The 24293-nt window shown below is 48.7% G+C and overlaps 1 protein-coding gene across 1 annotated transcript in view; it reads right to left on the bottom strand.

Annotated features, from left to right (window-relative positions):
* Positions 1-3201: 3201 nt before the first annotated feature.
* Muc4 (mucin 4, cell surface associated) overlaps positions 3202-24293 on the bottom strand; it is a 50824-nt gene continuing 29732 nt past the window's right edge. Inside the window, exons 8-25 of the mRNA XM_048345833.1 lie at positions 18247-18335; positions 15927-16106; positions 15651-15776; positions 14643-14762; positions 14126-14334; positions 13651-13741; positions 13126-13293; positions 12618-12719; positions 12038-12265; positions 10967-11104; positions 10100-10281; positions 8811-8970; positions 7806-7985; positions 7351-7424; positions 5910-5974; positions 5592-5824; positions 4285-4447; positions 3202-3394 (exon numbers count right to left, since the gene is read on the bottom strand). Of these exons, the coding sequence (XP_048201790.1) occupies positions 3202-3394; positions 4285-4447; positions 5592-5824; positions 5910-5974; positions 7351-7424; positions 7806-7985; positions 8811-8970; positions 10100-10281; positions 10967-11104; positions 12038-12265; positions 12618-12719; positions 13126-13293; positions 13651-13741; positions 14126-14334; positions 14643-14762; positions 15651-15776; positions 15927-16106; positions 18247-18335 (2701 nt within the window). The remainder of the gene's footprint in view (positions 3395-4284; positions 4448-5591; positions 5825-5909; positions 5975-7350; positions 7425-7805; positions 7986-8810; positions 8971-10099; positions 10282-10966; positions 11105-12037; positions 12266-12617; positions 12720-13125; positions 13294-13650; positions 13742-14125; positions 14335-14642; positions 14763-15650; positions 15777-15926; positions 16107-18246; positions 18336-24293) is intronic.

Genomic DNA, 24293 nt, shown 5'->3' on the forward strand with positions numbered 1-24293 from the left:
TGTGTAGGAGGCAAGCACTCTTGCAACTAGGCCATATTCCCAGCCCACCTGTGTACTTCTGTTTTGCACTAAAATTGTTCTCAGTGTGACCCAGAGGCTTTCCACAGGACTGTATACTTTCGACATTTTTAAAGAGAAAAGGGTTATTTTACCTTATATGTTTGGAGGTTTGGGTTCAGGATCAGGTAGATCCCTTGCTTTGGGGTACCACAATCCTTATTAATGGTATGCCAATGATCTAAAGACTTCCCACGGGGCTCTACCTCCTCAAGACCCCACCAACCTCCAACAGTGCCACCATAAGGTCCAAGCCTTTACCACATGGGCCTTTGGGGGACACCCCCAAACCTCAAGCTCCTTCAGGGAAGGAACCATATTTGTTTATTTCAGATCTCAAACCTATGAGAGAACCTAGTCTGTGGCAAGGCCACAGAGAATGTTGAATTGACTTAAATTTCAAGTTCTATATTCAACTAGACTTAAAAGAAAGCCTATAACACTGCATTATTTCTTCCATATCTCATAATTCACGTGTTTTTTTTTAATTAAGTATGACTTCTGGGGGGGGTTGTATGATGAAACAAAACCTGTTTATACTTCTAAAGATTTGAAAAAATCCAAAATGGAAAAGCAAAAATAGAAATATAAAGGGGAGGGGAAGAGAGAGAAAATAATCTGAAATCTCACCTGTTTTACACAACTATTGTTAGTGTGCACACTCAGTTGCTTACTTGGCTGCTCCACACTGCGGTGAAAGAGATATCTTATATTCCGCATTTCTGAAATGCAAGTTCTGATTTTTTTTCCTCCAGACATACTCTCCTGTGGCATCTCCATCTCAGTTCTAGATAACTGTATCTGTCTGTCACACAAACCCCAAATCCTTGGAGCTATTCTTTGTTCTCTCACATTTCCTGCCAGGAAATTCTGTTGTCTCTACTGCCTCAAACAATGCCCAGCCCCTCTCCACTGTCATTTCCCAGGTGGCCCAGGGTACCACCATCTCTCCCCTGGATTTCTCCAGTCTCCCTGGATTATTACTAGGCTCCCTATTTGTACCTGTACTTCTGACTCCCAGTCTTAGTCCCAAGATACCAATCAGGGATGACTTGTTAAAGCATGTTGGACCGTCCTACTCCTTTGGGTCAACATTGTGTGTGATCAGAATCCCCCACCCACCTCCTTAACAAATCACAATGGCTTTCTTGTTGTTTGTTCCTTGGATGCATGAGGCCTGTTCCTGTCTTGGAAGCTTGATAGGCAATGCTCAGTCAGCTTAAAAAGCCCCTCCTTCAGATCTCTATTCAGCAAATTCCTCCCTCTCCACCTCAGTGCACATTCCTTTGACAACCTCTATGCAAATCAATTCACTTTCCTCATAGCACTGACTGCAACCTAACATCATACATATTCTATACTCTTATTTATTGTATCCCCTTCAATGCTGGCACAGAAAGAACTTGACTCATTGTGGGGTCTCTAGTGCCCACCAGAAGACATGGTCCATGAACTGAGGATGTGGCTAAGTGTAGAACATGCGCATAGCCTTTGTGAGGACCTGGGCTCCACCCCCTATCACCAGGCCAACAAAAGAAGATGCACCATAAATATTTGTTAAACAAGTGATGAAAATAATACCATTTTGACAGTGCTCTGAATAAAGGAAATGTGTATATTTGACTGACCTCTGGTATTTTTAGAGTGGGGAAGAATCAGTTTTTAAAAGTAGATTGAATGAAAATAATACACTCAGTATGGCACAGTATTTGAGGGTCTATAATCAATGAGAGACTCTGCTATGTACTATAAAAAAATGTCTCTTCCCACAGAAAGGGAACTTAGTAGGGAGATAAGACATCAACAAAAATAGCACCCAACACACCAATTTGTTTCACAAATAACAAAAACAGATTGTCCTTACTATAATATAGTGAGCTCCTAGAGAGCAATAGAAGACCAACCACAAGTAGAGAAATGACCATGACAGATGATTCACAAGAGAAGGAAAGAAGGAATATAGTAGGATGAGAAAAGAAGGAAGAGGAGTAATAATACAAAGTATATTCATGGCACACACAATGAAACTCCACACATTGTACATTAGTATGTGCGAATAAAGATGTGGAAGCAAGAAGGAATATCAATACCACTCCCCATGAAAAAGAAAGCTTGATTTTGCTAGCAAAGAAAGTATAAACCAATATAGTGGGATATTACTTTTTGTGTGTCTAATTAGTAGAGATTTATGGAAAAGTTAATATCCACACTGAAGCAAATAGGGACAGTTAGAGATTTTCTTCAGTTCATCATTTTGGAAGCTTTAAGTCTGAGATTTGGCAGCCTCATCTGTTTGGCCCATGAAAGGTGAAAGGTGAAAGGCCCCTTGGCTAGGTCACAACGTGGCAGAGAAAATGAAGAACCCGTTGCATGCAAAAGGGGCCTGCGGCTGAAAGGTAACTCACTCTGGTGGGAACCAAGTGGGGGCCACTTAAGAAATCCATGCCTCCTCTGAGTGATTCCCTCCCATCACCTGCGCATTGCTGCACCGAGGACCAAGACTGCAACATACAAGCCTTTGGGGGAACAAATCACACTGAAAGGATCCCAGCCTGGGGTGGGTAAGGGAAGGAAAGTGATAGGGGGAGAACAAAGCAAGGATTCAAGTCTGGGTTTGCCAACATGGAGTAACCGAGGGCCCAGGTAAAGGGGGATCAGGTCCACCTTGCTACCCCCTTTCTCTGGCCCTGCAGCCTCCAGAAGAAAACTGAATGCAGGATTTGGAGACAAAAAAAAAAAAAAAGCAGATTTTACTTAAATAGACTTTATAATCAGACGTAAACAAGATGGTTTTGTGTGCAAAGCATTTTGGTTAAGGTGGGGCCAGACACCGTCAGTTAACTCTGCAGGGTATGTGAGAGGTGTGGTCAGCTCGGGGCACGCAGGCTCCGGGGTCCTCCTGCGCGCATGCGTCGAGACTCCACCCATCCACGCGCGTCTTCGGTCCCCAGGCCCCTTTCGGAGCACCTGGGTACGGCCAGGAGCACAGTCTTGTCTTGGTTCCGGTGATTCGCTGCCCTCGTGGGTCGGGAGAAGCAGTCCTCCGTCCTCCCCGGCCCGGGCTCCCCCACGCAGGGGCTGCCTGCCGAGCGCCGGCGGCCGCGGTCCCGGATCCGAGGCCGCGCTGCGGGCCGGGTACGGCGCTCAGGACTCGGGGAGCAGGTACGAGTTCCTGACCGGGAAGCGGCCCCACAAGCGCAGGCCCACAGACGCCCCGACCCCCAGCAGCAGGAGGGCGCCCAGGGCCCCTAAGAGGATCCCGAGGAACGCGCCAAGCTTCACGCTGAGACGCTCGCAGCGCTCGCCCCAGGGCGTGTAGATGGAGAAGGACGAACAGCTGCGGACGCAGAGAGGGGGCGGTCAGAGGCACCCCCCTCTACCGCCGGGGCCGGCCAGCCAGGACACACGGGGGTCCCCCCAAAGGGGAGCGGGACCGACCGCAGGAGGACAAGGCCCGGGAGGAGGGCCTGGAGCATCGGAGCGGGCGCGCGCACCTGGAATCCACTCCACCGGGCAGCGCTGAAGTGGGCGGGGCGCTGGGCGCGTGGTGGGCACTGTGGGCGGGGCTCTGAGCGTGTGGGCGGGTAGCTGTGGGCGGGTCGCTGCGCACCTGAGCGGCCGCAAACTCCCCCCAGGTCTCCCCCTTCGCCCTCCTCCTCCTCCCCCGCCCTCCCTCTCCTTGGTGGGCTTTGGATGTTGCCGAGGGGTCAAAGGAGATCTGGGATCTGGGGAGCCCGAGGTCCGGGTGGCGTTGCCGCCCGGCAGTCTGTTCTCATGGAGTCACCGGTACTGCTAATATAGGAGTGTGGGAGGTAACAGGCAGCAGTTTCGGGGCTCTCCGCAGAGTGCTCCCAGGAGGGCAAATACTGGGCCCCAACCCATATCAGACGGCCGGTTCCTCTCACTAGGACAGCGGTGACCCCTTTCAGGAAGCGCGGCAAGCTGGCTCGGAACCCGCGCTTGGCTACTCAACTCCTTGGGGCACCTGGGGCTGGTTCCTTAGCACCTGTAGGCTGTTTTTCTCAGCTCCAAAAAAATGGTCCCTATGCAACAGGTGGAACCCTCCTCTCCCGCGGCTGCGGGCCTCCTCTCCCTGATCTCTCCAACCACAGTTGCTCAAGAAGCTGGCCTTGGCATTCCCGAGCCCCCTGCAGTGTCTCGCCCTGCAGATCCCCTCCCCCCCCCCCCCAGCATCGTGCTCCAGCCCCTGCCCCAGGCCCTACGCACCTGCAGCGGGGCCCATCCGGCAGGTGATGGCACTGGCCTCCATGGTGACAGTAGTTCCCACTACACGGGGACACGCAGGTGAAGCCACTCTGGGGGTCGTAGGCCAGGCGGTAGCCCTTGTAGCCGTCACATTTGAAGTAAGTCTCCAGTGTGCTCAGGTTGACTGGTGGGTAGGACACAGATTCATATAGAAAGCAACCAGTTAGAAGGAAATTCATCCTTTTCCAGTCCAGAATTCCATTTTCAGGGGTTTATCTTGGAATCATGTATGTATATGTATGTGTATATAAGCATATATGTAAGGTAATATACTCACAATTATTTAATGAAGAAGCGATCAAACATTAAGTATAAATTGATCCCTTCATATGAATTAACATGTGAAGGTCTCTTAAGTTATAACAGAGTTCAGAAGAATTTGTACAGCGTAGTATTATCTCAGGATTGGGATTACACATTATTTCCCCCCACTTTTTGTTAAATTGTGATCCTCTAGTTGGAGAGTAGAAGTGAAGGATGGATCCTTGCATGTGTTTAAGTGCAATGGCAGTTTAAGAAAACTGAGTGATTGGATATGATGCTGCATGCCTGTAATCTGAGCTACTCGAAAGGTAGAAACAGGACGATAGTTCAAGATCAGCTTGGGCAAAAGTGTTAGATAGCTGAAAAACAAAACTAGAAAGCCAAAGGGGTGTGGCTCAAGTGGAGTGCATGTGAGGCCTTGAGTTCAAGCCCCAATACCACCAAAAGAAAAGAAGAAAGCTGGGGCTGGGAATATGGCCTAGTGGCAAGAGTGCTTGCCTCGTATACAGGAGGCCCTGGGTTCGATTCCTCAGCACTACATATACAGAAAATGGCCAGAAGTGGCGCTGTGGCTCAAGTGGCAGAGTGCTAGCCTTGAGCAAAAGAGAAGCCAGGGACAGTACTCAAGCCCTGAGTTCACGGCCCAGGACTGGCCCAAAAAAAAAGAAGAAAGCTGTGAGCAACTTTATTAAATGAAAGGTAAGTGCTGCAACAGGCAGCAAGGCCTGCAGTAACTGCTGTCTGAAAGGAAACCTATGGGTGCACTGGGAGTATTTTGGCCCCTCCCAGCTCTGAATCTAAAATGATGATGGATAAAGTGTTTATAATTGTCTCAGATTACAAGCAGCACAACTAAATTAATTTGCTTCTTATCTGTTTGTGGATCATCACAGACCACTTTTACCATAGGTTTTGTGTAGCCCAAAGATTTGTGACAGGCTCCCTCTTACTAGCCTCCTTCCTCCCCTGCATTGTCCCATTCTGTCCCTAAGCTAATGACTCACCAGCTTTTTCATCGCGCACATCTCCCTCTGAGATGGGGTAGAACACCACATTGTTCTTGGGCTCCACGCTTCTCTTCTGCCTCCCTCTCGGAGCCTGGAGGAACACCTCCACTATGGCCTCCCGAAGCTGGTTGTTCAGAAAGTGGATGATGGGGCCCCTAGGACGGTACTGGAATTCGGAGATGACTAACCACTGTTGAACTATGCGTCCTGGGGCCAGTGTTGAATGAGAGCTGTGTTGGGTATGGGACAGCAAAGGGTTAAGGAGCAGGGGGAGAAGATGGGGGGGGCAGGGAACACAGGGACAATCTCACTTACAGTGGTTGCACTTGGCTATTCCGGAGAAAGGCCCGCACGTCCAGGGTCTCTAGTCTATATGCCACCTGAGACAAAGGATTGTGGAATGGAAAGTGGGGTGGTGACCAGAGAGTAGACCCCTCCCACTGCAGTGTGTCCAGTCAACCCTGCCTGGTTTCACCTTTGAACATGAGTACAGAACCCCCCCCCCCCCGATATTTCTCACCATGTTGGCATCCCCAACTGCTTCGTAAGCTAGTGGCTGGCCATGGTTTTGCTTAAATCCACATTGATGAGTGGAATTGATCTTCTTTCTCCCTCTTTTGCCTCATATTACAGGAAAAATCTGAAATGTACGATCCCTACCTGGCCTTATTCCCTCCCACTGTGTAGATCTATGAGTTGCTTAGCTAGGTCCAGGGACGGCCAAGAGCCAGGGATGTCAGGATGAAGGAGAAACAGACTGCACTCACAGTCCTTGTCATCAGATGCGATGGACAAATGTCAACAGGTGTTATCATTTAGAGTGTGAAGCGCTCTGGTAGTAGTTACAGTATCAATAGTCTGTGAATGCTTATGTTTTGTGCTAAATGTTTTATGCACATTTTCATTTTTTGTGGATGTGCTCATGGGGGGGGGCTTGAACTCAGGAACTCCCACTCTTGCTTGGCTTCTGTTCAAGGCTGATGCTCTGCTATTTAAGCTATATTGTCACTGTGCTGGTTAACTGGAGATAAAGAATCCCATGGACTTTTCTGTCTAAGCTGGCCTTAAACAGCGATCCTCAGATCTTAGCCTCCTGAGTAGCTGGGATCACAAGGTGTAAACCACTAGCACCCATCTCTACACAATCTCATCTAAACTTTGACATAGCCCAGTGACCTAGGCACCACTCTCACCCCTTTCAATACACAAGTCATTACACAGCTTGTCTAGTATGATTGAATTACATTTTTGGCATGTATGGGAGTGTCATGGTGAACCCTTTTACTATAATTTAGTATGTGCTGATCTAATGTTTAATATATAATACAAATGGATACTTAATATGTAATATATTTAACATACAATTAAATATGTTTCAATAAAAAAGTGCTAAGCTAGCTTGAGTAATGATTACATCTGCTCAAGTAAGCGGAAGGGTAGGGATTTGAATCCCCACAGATAGGAGTGTAGAGTCTCAGCTACTCGATCACCAGGCCGCTTCACCCGTGGCTGTAGTGTAGGCAAGAGGACAGAGCCCCAGTTCCCAGTAGGAAGTCAGGATGGAGATGAAATGCCCCAGTGTGCCTCTTCCATACAATACCCAGAGAGCCTCGTGGGGTATTCAGGGAGAGGCTGGGGTGAGGCCAGATGGACAGTTGAGGCTAGATGGATGTACAGTGATGGCTGGCCCTTGCTTGCCCCAGATGAGATCCAAGCGCCACCCCCGCAGAGCTGGGTATGGGACACTGGCACTGACCGAGGCGTTGACATCGGCCACGGAGGCGTTTTCTTCCTCTTTCAGCATGAGGCGGATGACTCTTAAGGGCAGATCTGGAGTTGGAAGACACAGATCCATTGTCACCTCACAAAGTTATGGGACTAATTGGAGATGTCATTGAGCCACAACAGAAGGTCATTGGCATGTGTATGACCCTCACTCCTGAGCTCCATCTGGGACAACCAGGGCACCTGTGACACCCATGTCCCTCAGCTCTTTGGCCTCTGCTTCAATGTGTCCCCAGAAGATGGCACAGACTTGTGGTTCACCTTTATGATGACCCTGACGGCCATCATACAACTCATTACGTGCTAGGAAAACTCAGGGTTACTGACTGGTGACTTTGAGGTCCTGGTCCAGGACCCCAGTGATCCCACTTTCCTCAAAGATGATAGGGTGTGGGGTGGTGGGGTGATAGGGGTGTCTTGTTGTACCTCCATAAATGGCTGGAGTGAAATTGTTCCCTGCTAGTAAGCACCGTGTGTCCGTGAAGGCTGGGAGACAGGTACAAGTGGGCTGGCAGTCCGGAGGCCGGGAGATGTAGCAGTGGCCTTGATTATAGCAGAAATTCACAGGGCAGGAGTGGTTCGCACAGTGGTAGAGCTCCTCCAGAGCTGCGGATGGAGAATGGTAATCAGCCATGCCATACTGGGGCAGCCAGAGAGGCCCAAGGGGAGAGGTGACCCTGGGGAACCTGCTCACAGGACACCTTGGTTTCAGCCCCACCTGTTTCCTGCTTGTGGGCCACTCTGGCCCCACACTATCTTCTTTTGCCTTTTCTCTACAAGGCAACCCCCCCCCCCAGCCCGCCCCTTGCTAAACAGGTGTTTTGGTGTTTTTTTTTTGTTTTTGTTTTTTCCTTCTATAGCTGGAGTGGCAAGTTTCCCAAACCCTTGGAAGAACCCAGAAGGCTGCGAGTTAGGCTATGGTCCTGCCCAGTCTGGCTCTTGCTCAGAAGACAGTGGTCTCCTGATTGTTCTTGGCTGCCTTGGGGGTTGGGGAAGCCCTTTCCTGTGATCTCTCTTACTGTCCCTGCAGTAGCTCAGAGGTAGAGAGCAGATTGGAGTGGGGGGAGGACTCAAAGAAAAATGAGGCTCTGTTAGCCGTTCCCCAACATATCCCAACTGGTGAGATGCTCTGCTTCCTGTCTCTGAAGACCCTCAGCTGGCTCACTGCAGGGCCCCAGGCCTCCTCCTGACCATCTAGTTTAATCTTTTGATTTTTTCCCCCATAACACCTCTGGGCAGCTGTGTCTGGCCCTGCCCTCTGCCTGCACAATCTCTTCTCCTTCAGCCCTGTGCCATCTACCATCTCCTTTCCATGCCCACCTTGCCATGACTTTCTGGAATGAGACACCCAGTTTTCCTTGGCTGCCCAAGTCTACAAGATGTTACCCAATCCTCAGACCTCCTCCCACTGGGTCCCTGCTCCTGGCTCACCTGCACAGTGACGCCCGTCCCCCGTCATGTTGGGTGGGCAGGCCTCACAGCCCTTCCCGCGAATGCAGCTCACGTTTGGGAAACACTCCTGGTCACAGGGGTCCTTCTTGCGTTCACAGTACTGGCCAAATCGGTCCCCGTCACACTGACAGCTGGCCTCCTGGAAAAGCATCCCAAGTTGTTGATCACTAGATAGCCATGAGGCTGAACCATTGAGGACGTCTGATGTCTTTGTACTGACACCCTCCCAGTTCAAGAACCCATGAGCCTTGGGTCCTTAGTCCTGTTTCCAAGTGCTGAAGACTTGCTTGATCAGGCCAAGCCTGCAAGCCCTTTCCAAAGCCATACAGTCCTCCCGTCCCTCAGCCTCTCAGACTCTTCCTTTACCCTGAGTCCCACCCTGCTTGCTCCCAGCTTCTCTCATGCCTATATCCTTCCATAGTAAGACATGGATGTCTCCCTGGGCCTGGAGAAAGGCAGAGCATAACTGTGTTGGAGGCTGGGTAGACTTCAGGCCCAGGGGAGCATCGGGAGCCCTCCCACCCCGTACCTCAATGTCTCACATGAGGGAACGAAGTGTAAGGAGGCTGAAATGAAACAGTCTGAATAGGAGGTAAGATGTAAAAATTCACTTGAAACCAGGTGCTAGTGGCTCACACCTGTAATTCTAGTTGTCTTTTTTTTTTTTTTTTTTTTGCCAGTCCTGGTGCTTGAACTTAGGGACTGAGCACTGTCCTTGGCTTCTTTTTGTTCAAGGCTAGTACTCTGCCACTTGAGCCACAGCACCACTTCTGGCCATTTTCTATATATGTGGTGCTGAGGAATCGAACCTAGGGCTTCATGTATGCGAGGCGAGCACTTTACCACTAGGCCATATTCCCAGTCCTCACACCTGTAATTCTAGTTACTCAGAAGGCTGAGATCTGAGGCTCTGAGTCAGAAGTCAGCCTAGACAGGAAAGTCTGTGAGATTTCCAATGAACCACCAAAAAGCCAGAAGTGAGGGTGTGGCTCAAGTGGTAGCATACCTTCTTGAGCAAAGAAGCTAAGAGACAATACTCAGGCCCTGAATTCAAGCCCCAGTACTGATACAAAAAAGGAAAAATTTACTTGTGCTATAAGACAGAGTCCTATTTCTTTTCACATGAACTCACCTGAGATTGGTACCTGCTGCACTCATTCATCATGGCTCCACCCACTTCCCCTTACCCAGGGGAGACTGAGTTGCAACCTCTCTCCCATTCCTTTCCCCCCATCATGGAAATCTTCTTATGCTATTCCAACACTCACCTCGAGAGAGGAACTGTTCACCCACTTGGTCTGATTGAACAAGCACTGTCTCTCTGCATTGCAGAAGCAGACCACAGCCTTGGGCTGGAGTACAGATGACAAACCAGTTCTTTTGTCTCTTGCTAGAATCTCCACAGAACATGGTCTCAGGGATGTTGGTTTCCACAGAAAATTTCCATTCTCTGCCCAGGGAAGATGAGATTGTTGAGGGCTGGGAGACTTCTGCACTGTAGTCCCACACATGCTGGCATCTTACACTCTGATTGCATCTTCCCTGCATCCTTCTCCCAGCAAGGAGTATGATAGAGGGGGTGAAACTGATCAGAATAAAGCATAAACACAGGAGGAGATGTAACAAGGAAATCCACCCCCTGTATAACCAATATATGACAATAAAAAGAGGAGAAAGAGAAAGAGAAGAGAAAAAGATACAGATTATCCTGGCTACTTAAATGAAAAGTAACTGAGCTTTAGTGCAAGGCAAACAGATGCAAAATGGAGCCAGGCACTAGCTCATGCCTGCAATCCTAGCTGCTTAGGAGGTTGAAACCTAGAGAGTTGTAATTCAAAGCCAGCCCAGACAGAAACATCTGTGAGAGTCTATCTTCAATTTACCAGAAAAATGGTGAACTGTAGGTGTGGTTCAAGTAGAGCATCAGCCATGAGCAAGAAAGTTCAGCAAGAATGTGAGGCTTTCAGTATTGGCGCGCTTGTGTGCTCAGGCGCGCACAGGCATGCGCAAACCGCCCCCCCCCCCGCATGCACACACACACACACACACACACACACACACACACACACACAAGAATAGCCCAGTTTGACTTCATGCCCTACTTCCCCACTCCCCACCCAGCCAAAGGGTCTTACCAAAGAGCGTAAAGTCACTACAATTGTCTCTGAGGGTGAATGTGATGTTCTCAGAGCTCCCGAAGAAGTGAATCTCCTTGGTTTTTCCCTTGTAGGCTATAATCACTTCGGGGCCGTAGATTAAAGGTGGGTTCTGATCTGCAATGCAGGCTAGAGCTGAGGCAGGGCACTCTGGCTTAGTCTTCTCCCTCTTTTCTGCCCCTGTGCCTCAGATCTGAACCCCACCTCTCAGAGCAGGTTGGGCTTACTTTGCCTACCTGCCCAAACCCTTAGTCTCTTTTTCTTTCTCTTCCCCAAACAGGGCTCATTTCACAGTCTTTCCTGTATTGGACAAAGTGACCCATAGAATAGGGCCATTTAGGTCATCAGGCTTTTCTATTTCTGGAGAAGAGCCAAAAACCACAAAGGGATAGCTAGGTAGCCATTGCACCTGTCTGCAAATAGAAAGACAGGCAAACCTTTCAGCAGTCTGTTCCCTGGAGCTTTGCTATTTTTATTCCCTTATTCATTCATCTACAAAACCAGTCAGCTAACAACTATTTTTATTGAGCCCCTAATCTATGGGTGGCACCATTCTGGAATACAGCAGTGGATATATGGATGAAAAAAGACACCTATGAAAATTGTAAAGTATGTTTAGTAGTTGTCCATAGTAAGGAACAAATTAAAGGGGGAAAGGTGAGTGGGGAAATGGATGAAGATGGAATTTTAGATAGGGTAGCTGAGGGGCATCACTGAGAAAATGGCAAAAGAGGAAAGGAACAGTCTGTGGCTGTCCAGGAAAAGGGACTTCAGAGAAGGAGAAGCCTGTGCTGAGACTCAGAGTTAAGAGACCCCAGGGGGGCAGGAGTAGAGGGAGAGGAGTTGGTGAGCACTGAGGAAAGAATCCTGAGAGACAAAGGACACGGAATAGGAATAGGGATGTGTCGGACCCCACAAGGGCTAGTGTGTGAGGGAGTCTTGGGAGAGTTTTGATCAGAGCTACATGATACCCTAAAGGTATAAAATGAAGGGCGACTTGCATCGGCTCCCCAGGTCAGCAAACCCTTCCCTGGGTCTCACAGTACTTACTGAGGCTGGTGTTCATCCACTGGTATTTCTCAAAGACCATCATGGTTTGACGTCCAGTGTCTCTATTTCCTGTGGCCAGGATGTCATAGGTGCATGGTATATTTCCATTACACTCAGAGACCAGAGACATGTTGTTTCTCTTTGTTAGTTGGAACAAAAATTCAGGAGTGAAATTGGAAGGCAGAGAATCATTCCTCTTCCCGAGGAGGCCTGTTCCATTGATTTGCCCTGTAACATAGGATGGGGGCTTAGTGTGGGGGGGGAAGGAGGGTACCAGGTCTGAGATTCTAGACTTATTTTGGCTGAGTCCACCCCTGTATGAATAGTGAGGGAGGGGACATGAGAACAGAGTGGCTTCCAGCTTCTGAGTCAGGAAATTCCTGCTTCAATGAGAGAGGGCTACCTGCCCAGCCCCCTCCCCAATAGAGACATGCAAGTGGGATAAGGGTAGGGCACAAATCTGGGGTGGTGGCCAACTCCTCAGACCCTTATAGAAGATAGAGGCCTGGGGAGACCACATACATGATCCCCTTATCCTGGCTTGCAGCATCAGCTCTGCTAAGGGGTTCCCCTGACTCACAGGTCATTCCATAGTGATAAAGCATCTCCTCAGAACTGTTTCTAGGGATGGTGGAGCCATTGGGCATCCTGAAGTCATCTTCCGGATTGTTGTTCCAGACCCCTGAGGGACAAAAGAGGTCAGTCACCCTGGAAGGGGATTCTCCCTTTCCTAGGGAACATCTGACTGGTCAGTTGCATCTGTTTCAGGTTTGAGCCCTCACGAAGAAGGACCCTGTTCTTTTAAGAGAGAGAGGAGAAGGAAATGAAGGAGGAAATGGAGGGAGATGGTGGAAGACCGGAGATAGGAACACAGATGTGGGAGACAGGGAGGGGAAAAGTTGCTGCAGCCCTCCCCCTTCCCAGAGCCAGAGGAGGACAGGAAGTGAGCTTCAGGATGATGGAAGCATCCTCTCCCATCCCTGGCCAGCTCTATGCCCTAGAAGGGCTGAGAAACTGAACCAGGCAGGGAGGCCCATAGCTCATGGGAAGGCCAGTTGCCCCAACAGGTGCCAGCACCTGTTTCTTACCCAGGAGGCCCTCTGTGTGGTTTTGGTACTCCTCTGGGAGGCTGGAGGAGACATGGAGGATGTTGGAGAGAGCAACCACTGTGATGGTCACTGTCCCATCAAAGCTGGCTGAGACCTGGGAGTCATTGCGGGTCAATAGGAGGCCAGTGGCGTTGAATATCTGCAGGCCTAGAGGACAGGGAGGAAGCGAAGTGCCCACTAGCATGGGCCTGTTGGGAGCCATGACTTAGAAAGTCCATGACTGAGGACTGTGCTGGAATGTTTGAGGGTGCCTCATCTACTGGCCCCGGACCACTCAGGCAACCCTCAAGGCCTACTTCCTGGGGACTGAAGACAAGGGCTAACCAGAAAGTGGGTGAATCGAAGACAGAAAGTTCAGGACTCTAGGCCTGGGTGCAGAATCTGCTCGGCCACAGTGAGGGTCCTAACTGGTCCATCCATTCTGTCTGATGCTGTAGTAAATATCTTATTAAATCCCAAGCTATAGACACAGAGGACAATAGCTGACACTTCCCTCCAGCCTACCTTCTGCGTCTACATGGTTGGCCTCAAAGGACACATGATGGTGATTGTGTAGAACATTAATTGTGTTATTGACATCAAGGAGCCACTGAACCTGGAAAGGAATTGGCAGAGGTCTCAGCCTGACTGGTGGGTTGAGCAGAAGCACAGCTCAGATCATCTAATTTTAATCTTACTACAGCCTAGTGGGGGCAGAGATAGTATTATCCTCACTCTCCTTGAAGGCAACAGAGACACTAGAGGCTCTGTTGTTTCTTCCCAGTGAAGCAGCTGAAAAAGGTGGAGCTAGAACCCTAATTCCTGGTTCAAGGATTTCGGGGTTCACTCAGATGGCTCTCTGGATAGGTTGTGCCCTCCTTCTGTCCCATTTCCCTTTCTTTGTTCTCTTGCCCCTCCAGGGCCTCGCTGTCCAGCTGAAGGTCTCAAGAAGCTGAGAGGGGCAGGACACAGAGGCCTCCTGGGCCCTCCCCCTCCTCACCGTGATGGGGCCCACAGTGCTGGAGTTGTACTGTGCAGCAAAGGCAATGAAGTTGGTGGCTTTGGCTGAGGAGGTCTGGGCGGTGCGGCCCTGCAGCAGGAAGGAGGAGTTTCCATTCCAGGCCCGGGTTAGCAGGAAGTCCCCCAGCCCGTTGAAGGTATAATTGACATCATCGAAGGTGACAAAGTGGGGGTCCCCAAGTGTCCAGGCTGAAGAAAAGGAGGTGATGCATTAGCAAAGCAAGGCCAGAGCCTCACTATTACCCATGAGGCAGGGCACCTGCCCTAGTGGGCTCAATCCTGGGCACATACATGCTCATGGGTATGGAACCTATCAGAAAGCCTTTTACCCTTTTCATCTGTTCTCTGGTGTCATGCACAAAGGCCTCCCCCCATATGCCATCAACCTCATGTCCCCACTCCACTGTGGCCACAGCGCGGCCTCGGGAAGCTTCCATGGCCTACAAGAGGTCAAGAGTCTCCTTCCCCTCATGCTCAGCTTCGCTCCCAGCACTCACCGGGTCGTGGAGGTCTGTACCACACACAGCTGATGCGGGGCCTCCTTTGCCGGTACAGGTCACAGAGGAAAGGCCTGTCGTTCCAGCGGCAGCACCAGTTCTGTGACTCCAGCTCTTGGTCTAGAGAGAAGCAGGAGTTGAGGGGAGGGGCAGAAGCTCTGGACAACTAGCTGGAAAGTGTGGTGGGGCACGATGGCATTACTGGGAAAAAGTATGACTCTGTGTGTTTCTGTGTGTGTGTGTGTGTGTGTGTGTGTGTGTGTGTGTGTGTGTGTGTGGTGTGTATGCTGGTACTCAGGCTTAGAACTCGAGGCCTGAGCACTGTCCCTCAGTTTTTTGGTTCAAGGCTAGAGCTCAACCACTTGAGCCACACCTTCACTTCTGGCTTTTTTGGTAATTAATCGGAAATAGGAGATTCCTGGACTGACATGCCTAGGCTAGCTTTGAACCATGATGCTCAGATCTCAGCTTCCTGAGTGTCTGGGATTATAGATGTGAACCACTGGCGTCCAGCAGCGGAAAGCATGACTTGGGAACAAGTCACAGCACAGCTCACAGCTCAGCTTGCTCCATGAGCTTTGGTAGTAGACGGAGGACACAGCAGTAGGAGCTGAGGATGGCAAGGACGCAGTCAACAGTGTGGGGGCGAATGGAGCAGGTGGGAAGATGGCAGGTGCAGGCTGCCCTGTCTCTTTCTCCCACACCCCTGTGAGCCTCTGTGGGAAGCTGGCTCTAAATCTTCCCCCCATGTAGCCTGCCAATATGGGCTCTGAGGGACGGGGTCAGATTCCATTCTCTCCCTTGCCTGGAAGGACATCCCCATTCCAGGATGGAGTTGTAAGTTGATGGAAGCTGGGTGGAAGTTTCCTGTTTTCCCAGAATCGTGGAGTTAGGGCAAGAGGGAAGTCGCTGGGAAGGAATGGGGATGGGAGGCAGAGCACCCCAGGCTTGGTTTGGAAGAGCAGTGGGCTGCAGAGCAGGTAGAGGGAAATCTTCGTGGGCACATACCAAAGTGCCAACGACTCTGCACACTCCAGCCTTCTCGGAACTCTCCCCAGGGCCCGTAGCTGCAGCACACGCCCCCTTGCAAAGAGGAGAAACTGCACAGCTTCCTGCTGTTGGGATCCCACCAACCTGCAAAGGGCAATTGTCCTCAATCCCAGGCTGCTGGGCCTGTGGTAGGGCGGGGAAGGGCATCGGGTGTTTCTGGGAAAAGCCAGGGCAGGACATGTGTGAGCACAAGGGATGGTGGGTAGATTGGGAGGGGCCAGAAGGAGGTGCCACCTGTGCGGACAGGCTGGTATCGTAAGTCCCACTGTCCCTGCTGCCAGGAGCAAGGGCAGGAGATGTGGCTCCAGCCCCAGCTGGGCCATTGAGGCTGGCTCTTTAACCACTGCAGGCACTTGAGCCGGAAGTTGGGCCTTTCTTCCCTGTGGAGCCTATAAACCTGCAGCCCCTGGAAACCTGGGGAAGCAAGAAAAGCAGAGTTACTTCAAGTTGGGGGCCACACGCTCTGCCTCAGCTTTAGTCTTAAGGCTGCACCCTGTAGGCCACTCTCTGTCTCTGAGTAGCTCTTCCTAGGAGGGGGCCCAGTGACTTGATGTGAGCTCCAAAAAGCTTCAAATCTTGGATTACTGTAGCATAGGGAGACCTCTCCTCAATCCACATCAGAGCTAAACTCTGGCTTCACTTCCTGTACTCTCCCTCGAAGCTTGAGTACCTCCAGGGACCCTAAATCATTCCTTCTTGTGCATTGTAAATCTTAGGGACACACCAGCTATCAAATCATGCAGTCAGACACTCAGCTTGCATGTTTCATCCCCCCTCTCCCTCAGCACAGACCCTTCAGAGGCCAAACCAACTATGACACAGTTTAGGGGCCATCTGGGAGCCACAGAGAAGTTGGCATGTGGGGCTGGGAATATGGCCTAGTGGGAGAGTGCTTGCCTAGCATGCATGAATCCCTGGGTTTGATTCCTCAGTACCACATACATACACAGAAAAAGCCATAAGTGACACTATGGCTCAAGTGGTAGAGTGCTAGCCATGAGCAAAAAAGAAGCCAGGAACAGTGCTCAGGCCCTGAGTTCAAGCCCCAGGACTGGCAAAAACAAAAGAAGTTGGCATGTGAAGAATGGGCCCACATGCCATTTTGCAAGGGAGAAATTACTGGAAGAAACTCTGAGGGAGGTATAAACTTTAGGCCTTTAGTTTATTGGAAGTTACTACCCAGAAGCAGGATGAAAAGAGCATCCAGAGGACATGGTATGGTAGTTTGTGTGATTTTTTTTTCTTATTTATTATCAAAGTGATGTACAGAGAGGTTACAGTTTCATACATTAGGCATTGGATACATTTCTTGTACTGTTTGTTACCTCCTCCTTCATTCCCCCCCCCACTTGTGTAATTTTTTTTAAAAGAAATAATCATTATGACCACAATTTGTTCCATTTCTGAGAAGAATAATTATTTACATTGATTTATGTACCTCTTCCATAACTGCTGACAATCAGGAGAAACACAAGCAAATACTCTGCCCCAACATACACACACACACACACACACACACACACTCACATACACACACACGCACACATCATGCAGTGTGTCTAGGTCACAAGCAGGTGCATTCTGATAGAAGGGCCTGCTTGTGACAGGTCAGCTCCCTGTCCAAGATGGCATCTGCTGACATTTATTTTAGCTTATGTTCCTTTTTTCTTTTTTGCCAGTGCTGGGGCTTGGGACTCAGGGCCTGAGCACTGTCCCTAGCTTCATTTTGCTCAAGGCTAGCAATCTACCACTTGAGCCACAGCACCACTTTTGGCTTTTTCTATATATGTGGTACTGAGGAATCAAACCCAGGGCTTCATGTATAAGAGGTAAACACTCTACCACTATGCCATATTCCCAGCCCCTATCTTAGCCTATGTTTCTGATGGTTGAAAGTCTATCCCCAAATACATAGAATCTGATGTACCTGGCTGATTTTAACCAGACACATTCTTTGCTACATCATATATTGGAAACTGTAATTTCTTTATCCTTTTAGAGTCTGTATAGTGTACTGAGATGTGGAGAGGGCACCACAGTTTGCCCCTGCATAAGAAAGCTGTTTGTTTGCTTTGTCAGAATGAAAGATGTTTGAGAGAAAACTTAGTTGATCTTTTTTCCTTTTGCTTTGCTTTTGTGGCTGTTGGCAGAGGGTGCAGCATAGAGTAGATGTTCCATAAATGAATATTAGAGTTCTGGAGCTCTTTTTCAGTACATTCCCTTACAGAATCATCTGGGGCTCTCATTCCAGCTCTCAGGACAATCGCATCGCTTGTCCTGACTGCCCACTCCTACCCCACCTACATCATTCCAGGGGCCCAAGTGACAACCTCCTGTGTTTGCTCCTGTGAGGGAGGAGACTGTGCCATGGCTACAGCTATGGGAGGTACTAGTTGCTCCGGGAGGCAAGTGAGGTCTGGAGAGTACCTGTAGGTGCTCAGCCCATGGCGGATGCCCCTCAGGGTGGTAGAGAGGTTAGGGGGCTGCCTGTGAGGACTGTCATGGTGTGTGGAGTGGAGGCAGTGCATGTGTGACACGTGACATTCATTTTTACCTGATCTGGGATCCAGGAATTGGTCTGGACGGTACTTCTTCCATACTGGCTGGGACATCAGCGGGCTGTTTTCAAAATACCCATCTCCACTGCAGGCAAAGGAAAGACACTTAGACCTCTGTGTGTCACACATGGGCTCTCGTCTCTTAGCTAGAAGTTACCCAGGCAGCTTGCCAGGCATGCAGCCCAGCTAGTCTGTAGTCAGTGGGGGCAGCCTGCTAGTCAGTGGGTCAGTTGGGCATCCGTCCAATATCACTGAGTCCCAGAACTAAGAGAGGAGAGGGAACAATGGGCAAGGGTCAAAAGGCCTTGCCTTGTTTCATGTTTTATTGCTTATTGCAAGAAACTGGAAGACTCCTTGGTCATGCATAAGATAAGTATGTAAAAAACAACAGGGTTGAGGCCTTCTTCCTGTTTCTTGTTTGTTTGTTTGTTTTTTGCCAGTCCTAGGGCTTGAACTCAGGGCCTGAACACTGTCCCTGGCTCCTTTTTCTCAAGGCTAGCACCACTTTCGGTTTTTTCTGTTAATGTAGTATTGAAGAATCGAACCCAGGGCTTCATGTATATGAGGTGAGCACTTTACCACTTGGCCATATTCCCAGCCCCCCTGTTTCTTTTAAATATGGAAGGACAGGGACACACTGTTGGAGACAAATAGTTGTAATGGCTCAGAGCTGGTCTCTAGAATTAGGCAGTCATAGATTCAACTACACATTGCAACATTTATTTACTATTCAGTGGCCATCCAGGGCAAGTTACTTCCCTTATTCTTGGTTTTCATATCTGGGTTAAAGAGATTAAAGTAGCATCTACCTGACAGATGTGAGAATGTAATACAGTAATATCTGTGAATCCCTCAGAACCAAGCAGGGACCCTGCAATATGAAGGAGCGACCATTTCTACCTTCCTCGCTGTGGGTCCAAGATGGAGGAGAGCCTGCAGCAGTGGCTCTAGTGGGGAGCTCAACTCACTGTGGGTGAGTGTCACTGGACAGTGACTTCTGAGTTTTGTACCTTTGTCACACAAGCTATTTACACACACGTGTATGACACCTGTGTGTTAGGTATTCTCAGGTGGATCTGAAATTTTTTTGTCACTTGTGGGGCTTGAACTAGGCCTGGGCAATGTCCCTGAGCTCTTTTGCTCATGAGTAACACTCTGCCACTTTGAGCCACAGCACCACTTCCAGTTTTTGAGTGGCTTATTGGAGATAAGAGTCTCGTGGGGACTTTTTTGCCTGGGCTGACTTTGAACCGCGATCCTCAGATTTCAGCCTCCTGAGTAGCTAGGGTTACAGGTGTGAGTTACCAGTGCGTGGATGATGTGAAATTTCTAGCTAGCTATGCAATTCCACAGCACATCAAAAGACAAAGTGATGTTTTGTGGGGCAACCTGAATATACCCTACTGTGAGTGAAAACTATTTGCAGCAATTAGCAGTAACAAATGATGTGTGACCTTCATAAACTGATTACCACACAGGGAGCATTTGGTTGGGAACAGCTGTCTCAGAGACTGAGGTCCATGGGAATCCTCCACACACCAGCCACAGCCCCTTCCTTCTGCCTTCCCACAATGAAGCTTCCGAGTGGCCCTGGGTAGATTGTTAATACTTAGGAATCAAGAAAGCAGATTTCGGAGATAGAAAGATGGCGCCGACACAGTAGGGAGGCACCCCAACTCTCCCCAACTGAATAGCGAGCTGGGAACTCCAACACCCAACACCCCATCAAGAACCCAGCAAAACCAGCAGCCAGAAGCAGTGGAGAAACACAGGAAAAAAAAAAAAGGAGCAGAAAAGAAGAGCCGAAAACCTACACAGAGCTGGAGAATCTCTGGGGCACCCTCCCCCCACCAGCCGACCCTGGCCCAGACAGGGCCAGGCTGGGAAAGGGGAACCCGGCGATCGGCAGACAGGCTGCCGGGAGCCCAGAATTCAGACAGTCACTAGGGAGGGTGCTAACCAAGACACACAACGGCAGCGACGAGAAGTTCGGGTCCACACCGGGTTCAGACAGACGGCGGCTGGGGAAACTAGCGTGGCAGAAGGAGGGAACTGGGGAAGCCACCACGACACTTCACCACCCCCTGAAGGACCAACAGCTGCGCGGGACACACACACAATCCAGGATCAGTGAGTCCCCCATTACCCCCTCATCCAACGCGAGACCAGCTATCAGAGACCCAAGCCCTACAAAGAAGCTAGATCTCCCTCCCTCCCCCTCCCCACCCCAAGGGAATAAAGAACCCCCAAATCAGGCGGGAAGCTCCCATCAGTCGCTGGGAAATCAGTTTAGCAGGGAAAGGGCAGAGCAGCCCCAAGGCCACACAGGTTCCTTAACTGGCCGCACCAGCCCCACCCCCTTCCCAACAGGGGCCGGGGGACGGCCGGCAGTGCAAGCCCCACCCGAGGCGCCTGGACCTCGTGGGCTCTAACAACTAAAATCACAGAGGCTGGTGGGCAATACCAGCACAGCAGGGACACCTGGGCCTGATCACGTCCCCCCCCTCACAGCGGGGGCGAGATCTGAGGGTGCTAACCCACACCCGGACAGTCAATCCCACTGGGCCCCACACATACTGCTCCCCCCAACAGACTCGCGGGAGGGCGCAAACACAGCCCAACAACCCGGGGCTCGCTCTGGGAGGCGTACCCCACACTGGTGGGCGGGGCCACAGCGGCAGCACCTGCTCCTGTAGACACGCCTACACAGGAGGGAGGGCAGAGCTACAAACCAAACCTGAGAAGCCAGCCACAGATTTCCAGATGCGCAAATCACAAAGAAACATAACACAGTTCATCAAAGAGCAAGCCAACTCGCCAGCTCCAAAAAGCAGCACAACTGAAGAGGAGATGGAGATTAAAAAAGCAAATGAGGCCATGTTAACAGGAATGATGGAAAGCATCAGAAATGAAATCAGAAAACAATTCCAGGAGTTTAGAGCAGAAATCTTGAAGGACACCCAAGAAGCCAAGAAAGATATGGAAGCAAAAATGGATACAATGCAAGCCTCCTTTAAAGAAATGGAAGCAAAAATGGATACAATGCAAGCCTCCTTTAAAGAAAATCTTAACATCCTGAGAATTGAAATGCATGAAAAAATAGATTTAAAATACAACTCTTTGAAGGAAGAAATTTCCACAATCAGAGCTGATCTGACAACCATAAATAGGTCTCTGACATCCATAAACTCCACAATTGAAACCATAACACAAAGAGTGGACCGTATGGAATCCAGAATCTCTCAACTGGACGATGAAGCAGCTGACAACAACCAGAAAATGACACACTCCAAGAAACGGGGAAGCTTCAGGGCAGACTAATCCAGGAACTAATGGACAAAGACAAGAGATATAATCTGCGCATAATAGGAATAGAAGAAGGAGCCAAAAACCAGAGCAGAGGGCTTAAACATGTTCTCAATAAAGTTATTGCAGAAAACTTCCCCAATCTCATAGGGGACCCATCTAGGTAACCGAAGCCTATAGGACACCTGGCAGGCCAGACCCCAGAAAAGCCACCCCAAGGCACATAATATTCAAGACTTCAGACCTCAAGATTAAAGAGCAAATTCTGAATTCAACCAAAGTGAAGAAAGAAATTTTCTACAATGGGAAGAGGATTCGATTAACAGCTGACTTATTCACACAAACTTACCAAGCATGAAGTGAGTGGAAGAACACCATCCAAGTACTTCAGGCTAACAATATGCAACCTCGGATCAAATATCCAGCGAAATTGGAGTTCACATTCGAAGGGAAAACCAGATCTTTCCACACCAAAGAGGAGCTAAAGGAGTATGTGAATAAAAAAACAGCCCTACAGCGAATTCTGAGAGGGGAGCCCCACCCAACAGAGATCGTACAAGACACACAGACAGAATCAGAAAGAAACTACAATAGCCAAAGTCCAACAGAAAAAACAACTCACTAAAGACAAGAAAAAAAAAGAGGAAAAAACATCCCAACAAGTAAATGGAAGGAGAAAAAAACACCCTTATCCTTGATCTCTTTAAATATAAATGGTTTAAACTCTCCGATAAAGAGGAGCAGACTGGCAGAATGGATTCGCAAACAAAAAGTTGACATCTGCTGTCTACAAGAGACCCACCTTACAACAAGGGACAAAATCAGGCTCCGAATGAAAGGATGGAGTAAGATCTACCAAGCAAATGCACTTACCAAAACAGCAGGTGTAGCCATCCTGATCTCAGACAAGCTGGACTTTTCATTAAAATCAACTCAAAAAGACAAAGAAGGACACTACATATTAATACAAGGAAAAATCCAGAATCAAGATATCACGGTGATAAATGTATACTCACCGAACAAAAGAGGCCCTACATATGTCAAGCAAATTCTCAGAGAATTACAGAACAAGATAGACGCAAACACAATCATAGTGGGAGACTTAAATACCCCACTCTCCCCAAGAGACAGATCCAACACCCAGAGGATTAGCAAGGGAGCTGAGAACCTAAGTAACACCATTTCCCAAATGGATCTGACAGACCTATATAGAATCTTCCACCCTACAGAGACCCAATACACCTTCTTTTCAGCAGCTCATGGATCATATTCCAAAACAGACCATGTCATAGCCCACACAAAGAAACTCAGCAAATACAAAAGTATTGACATCATCCCATGTATTATAGCTGATCACAGTGGATTAAAGGTAACCCTCAACAACAAAGGATACCACAGAGGCTATATACACTCTTGGAGGCTAAACCCCACACTGCTATCCAACACTTGGGCCACAGACCAAATTAAAGATGAAATCAACAAATTCATAAGCCACAATGACAATGAAAACACATCACAAAGAAACCTATGGGACACAGCTAAGGCAGTACTGAGGGGCAAGATCATTGCCCTCAGCACTCACATTAAAAGAATGGAAGCAGAGCAGGTGACTAACCTCATGATGAAACTAAAACAACTGGAGAAACAAGAAATGACAGAATCTAAAACGGCTAGGAGGGGAGAGATCACAAAGATTAAAGAAGAGATAAATCTGATTGAAAATAGAAAGACCATTGAACAAATAAGACTAAAAGCTGGTTCTTTGAGAAAATAAACAAAATTGACAGACCCCTTGCAAGACTTACAAAAAAAGAAGAGAAGAGACTCATATACGTAAAATCAAGGACTCCACCGGAAAAATTACAACAAGTACACATGATATTCAAACAATCATAAGGAGCTATTTCCAAAAAACAATAATTTTACAGAAATGGATCAATTCTTAGAGAAGTACAAACTGCCCAAACTGAACCAAGAAGAAATAAATCAACTAAATAAACCAATAACTTACAGTGAGATACAGGAGGTAATCAAGAACCTCCCAACAAAGAAAAGCCCAGGCCCAGATGGATTCACCAACAAATTCCTTTAGTGATGAGCTAATACCAATACTCCTCAAACTCTTCCGCGAAATAGAAACAGAGGGAGAAATCCCAAACTCATTCTACAAAGCCAATATCATACTCATTCCCAAACCAGGCAAAGACCCAACAAAAAAAGAGAACTACAGACCAATATCACTAATGAACACAGACGCAAAGCTCCTCAATAAAATATTAGCTAACAGGATCCAGAAACTGATCAAGAAAATCATACATCATGACCAAGTAGGCTTCATCCCACAGTCACAAGGATGGTTCAACATCCGTAAATCAATCAACGTAATTCACCACATAAACAGATCTAAAATTAAGAATTACATTGTTATCTCAGTCGATGCCCAAAAAGCCTTTGACAAAATACAACATCCATACCTATTAAAAAGCTTTGGAGAAAACAGGAATAGGTGGAACATTCCTCAAAACAATAAAAGCCATATACAACAGACCAACTGCTAATATCATACTAAATGGAGAGAAACTTAAATCATTCCCCCTAAACTCAGGAACAAGACAAGGATGCCCACTCTCCCCACTTCTTTTCAACATAGTGCTGGAATCCCTAGCCATAGCAATAAGGCAAGAGGACATCAAAGGGATCCACATCGGCAAGGAAGAAATCAAGTTATCCCTATTCG

Source organism: Perognathus longimembris, chromosome 5, assembly GCF_023159225.1.
Source record: "Perognathus longimembris pacificus isolate PPM17 chromosome 5, ASM2315922v1, whole genome shotgun sequence".
NCBI lineage: Eukaryota > Metazoa > Chordata > Mammalia > Rodentia > Heteromyidae > Perognathus > Perognathus longimembris.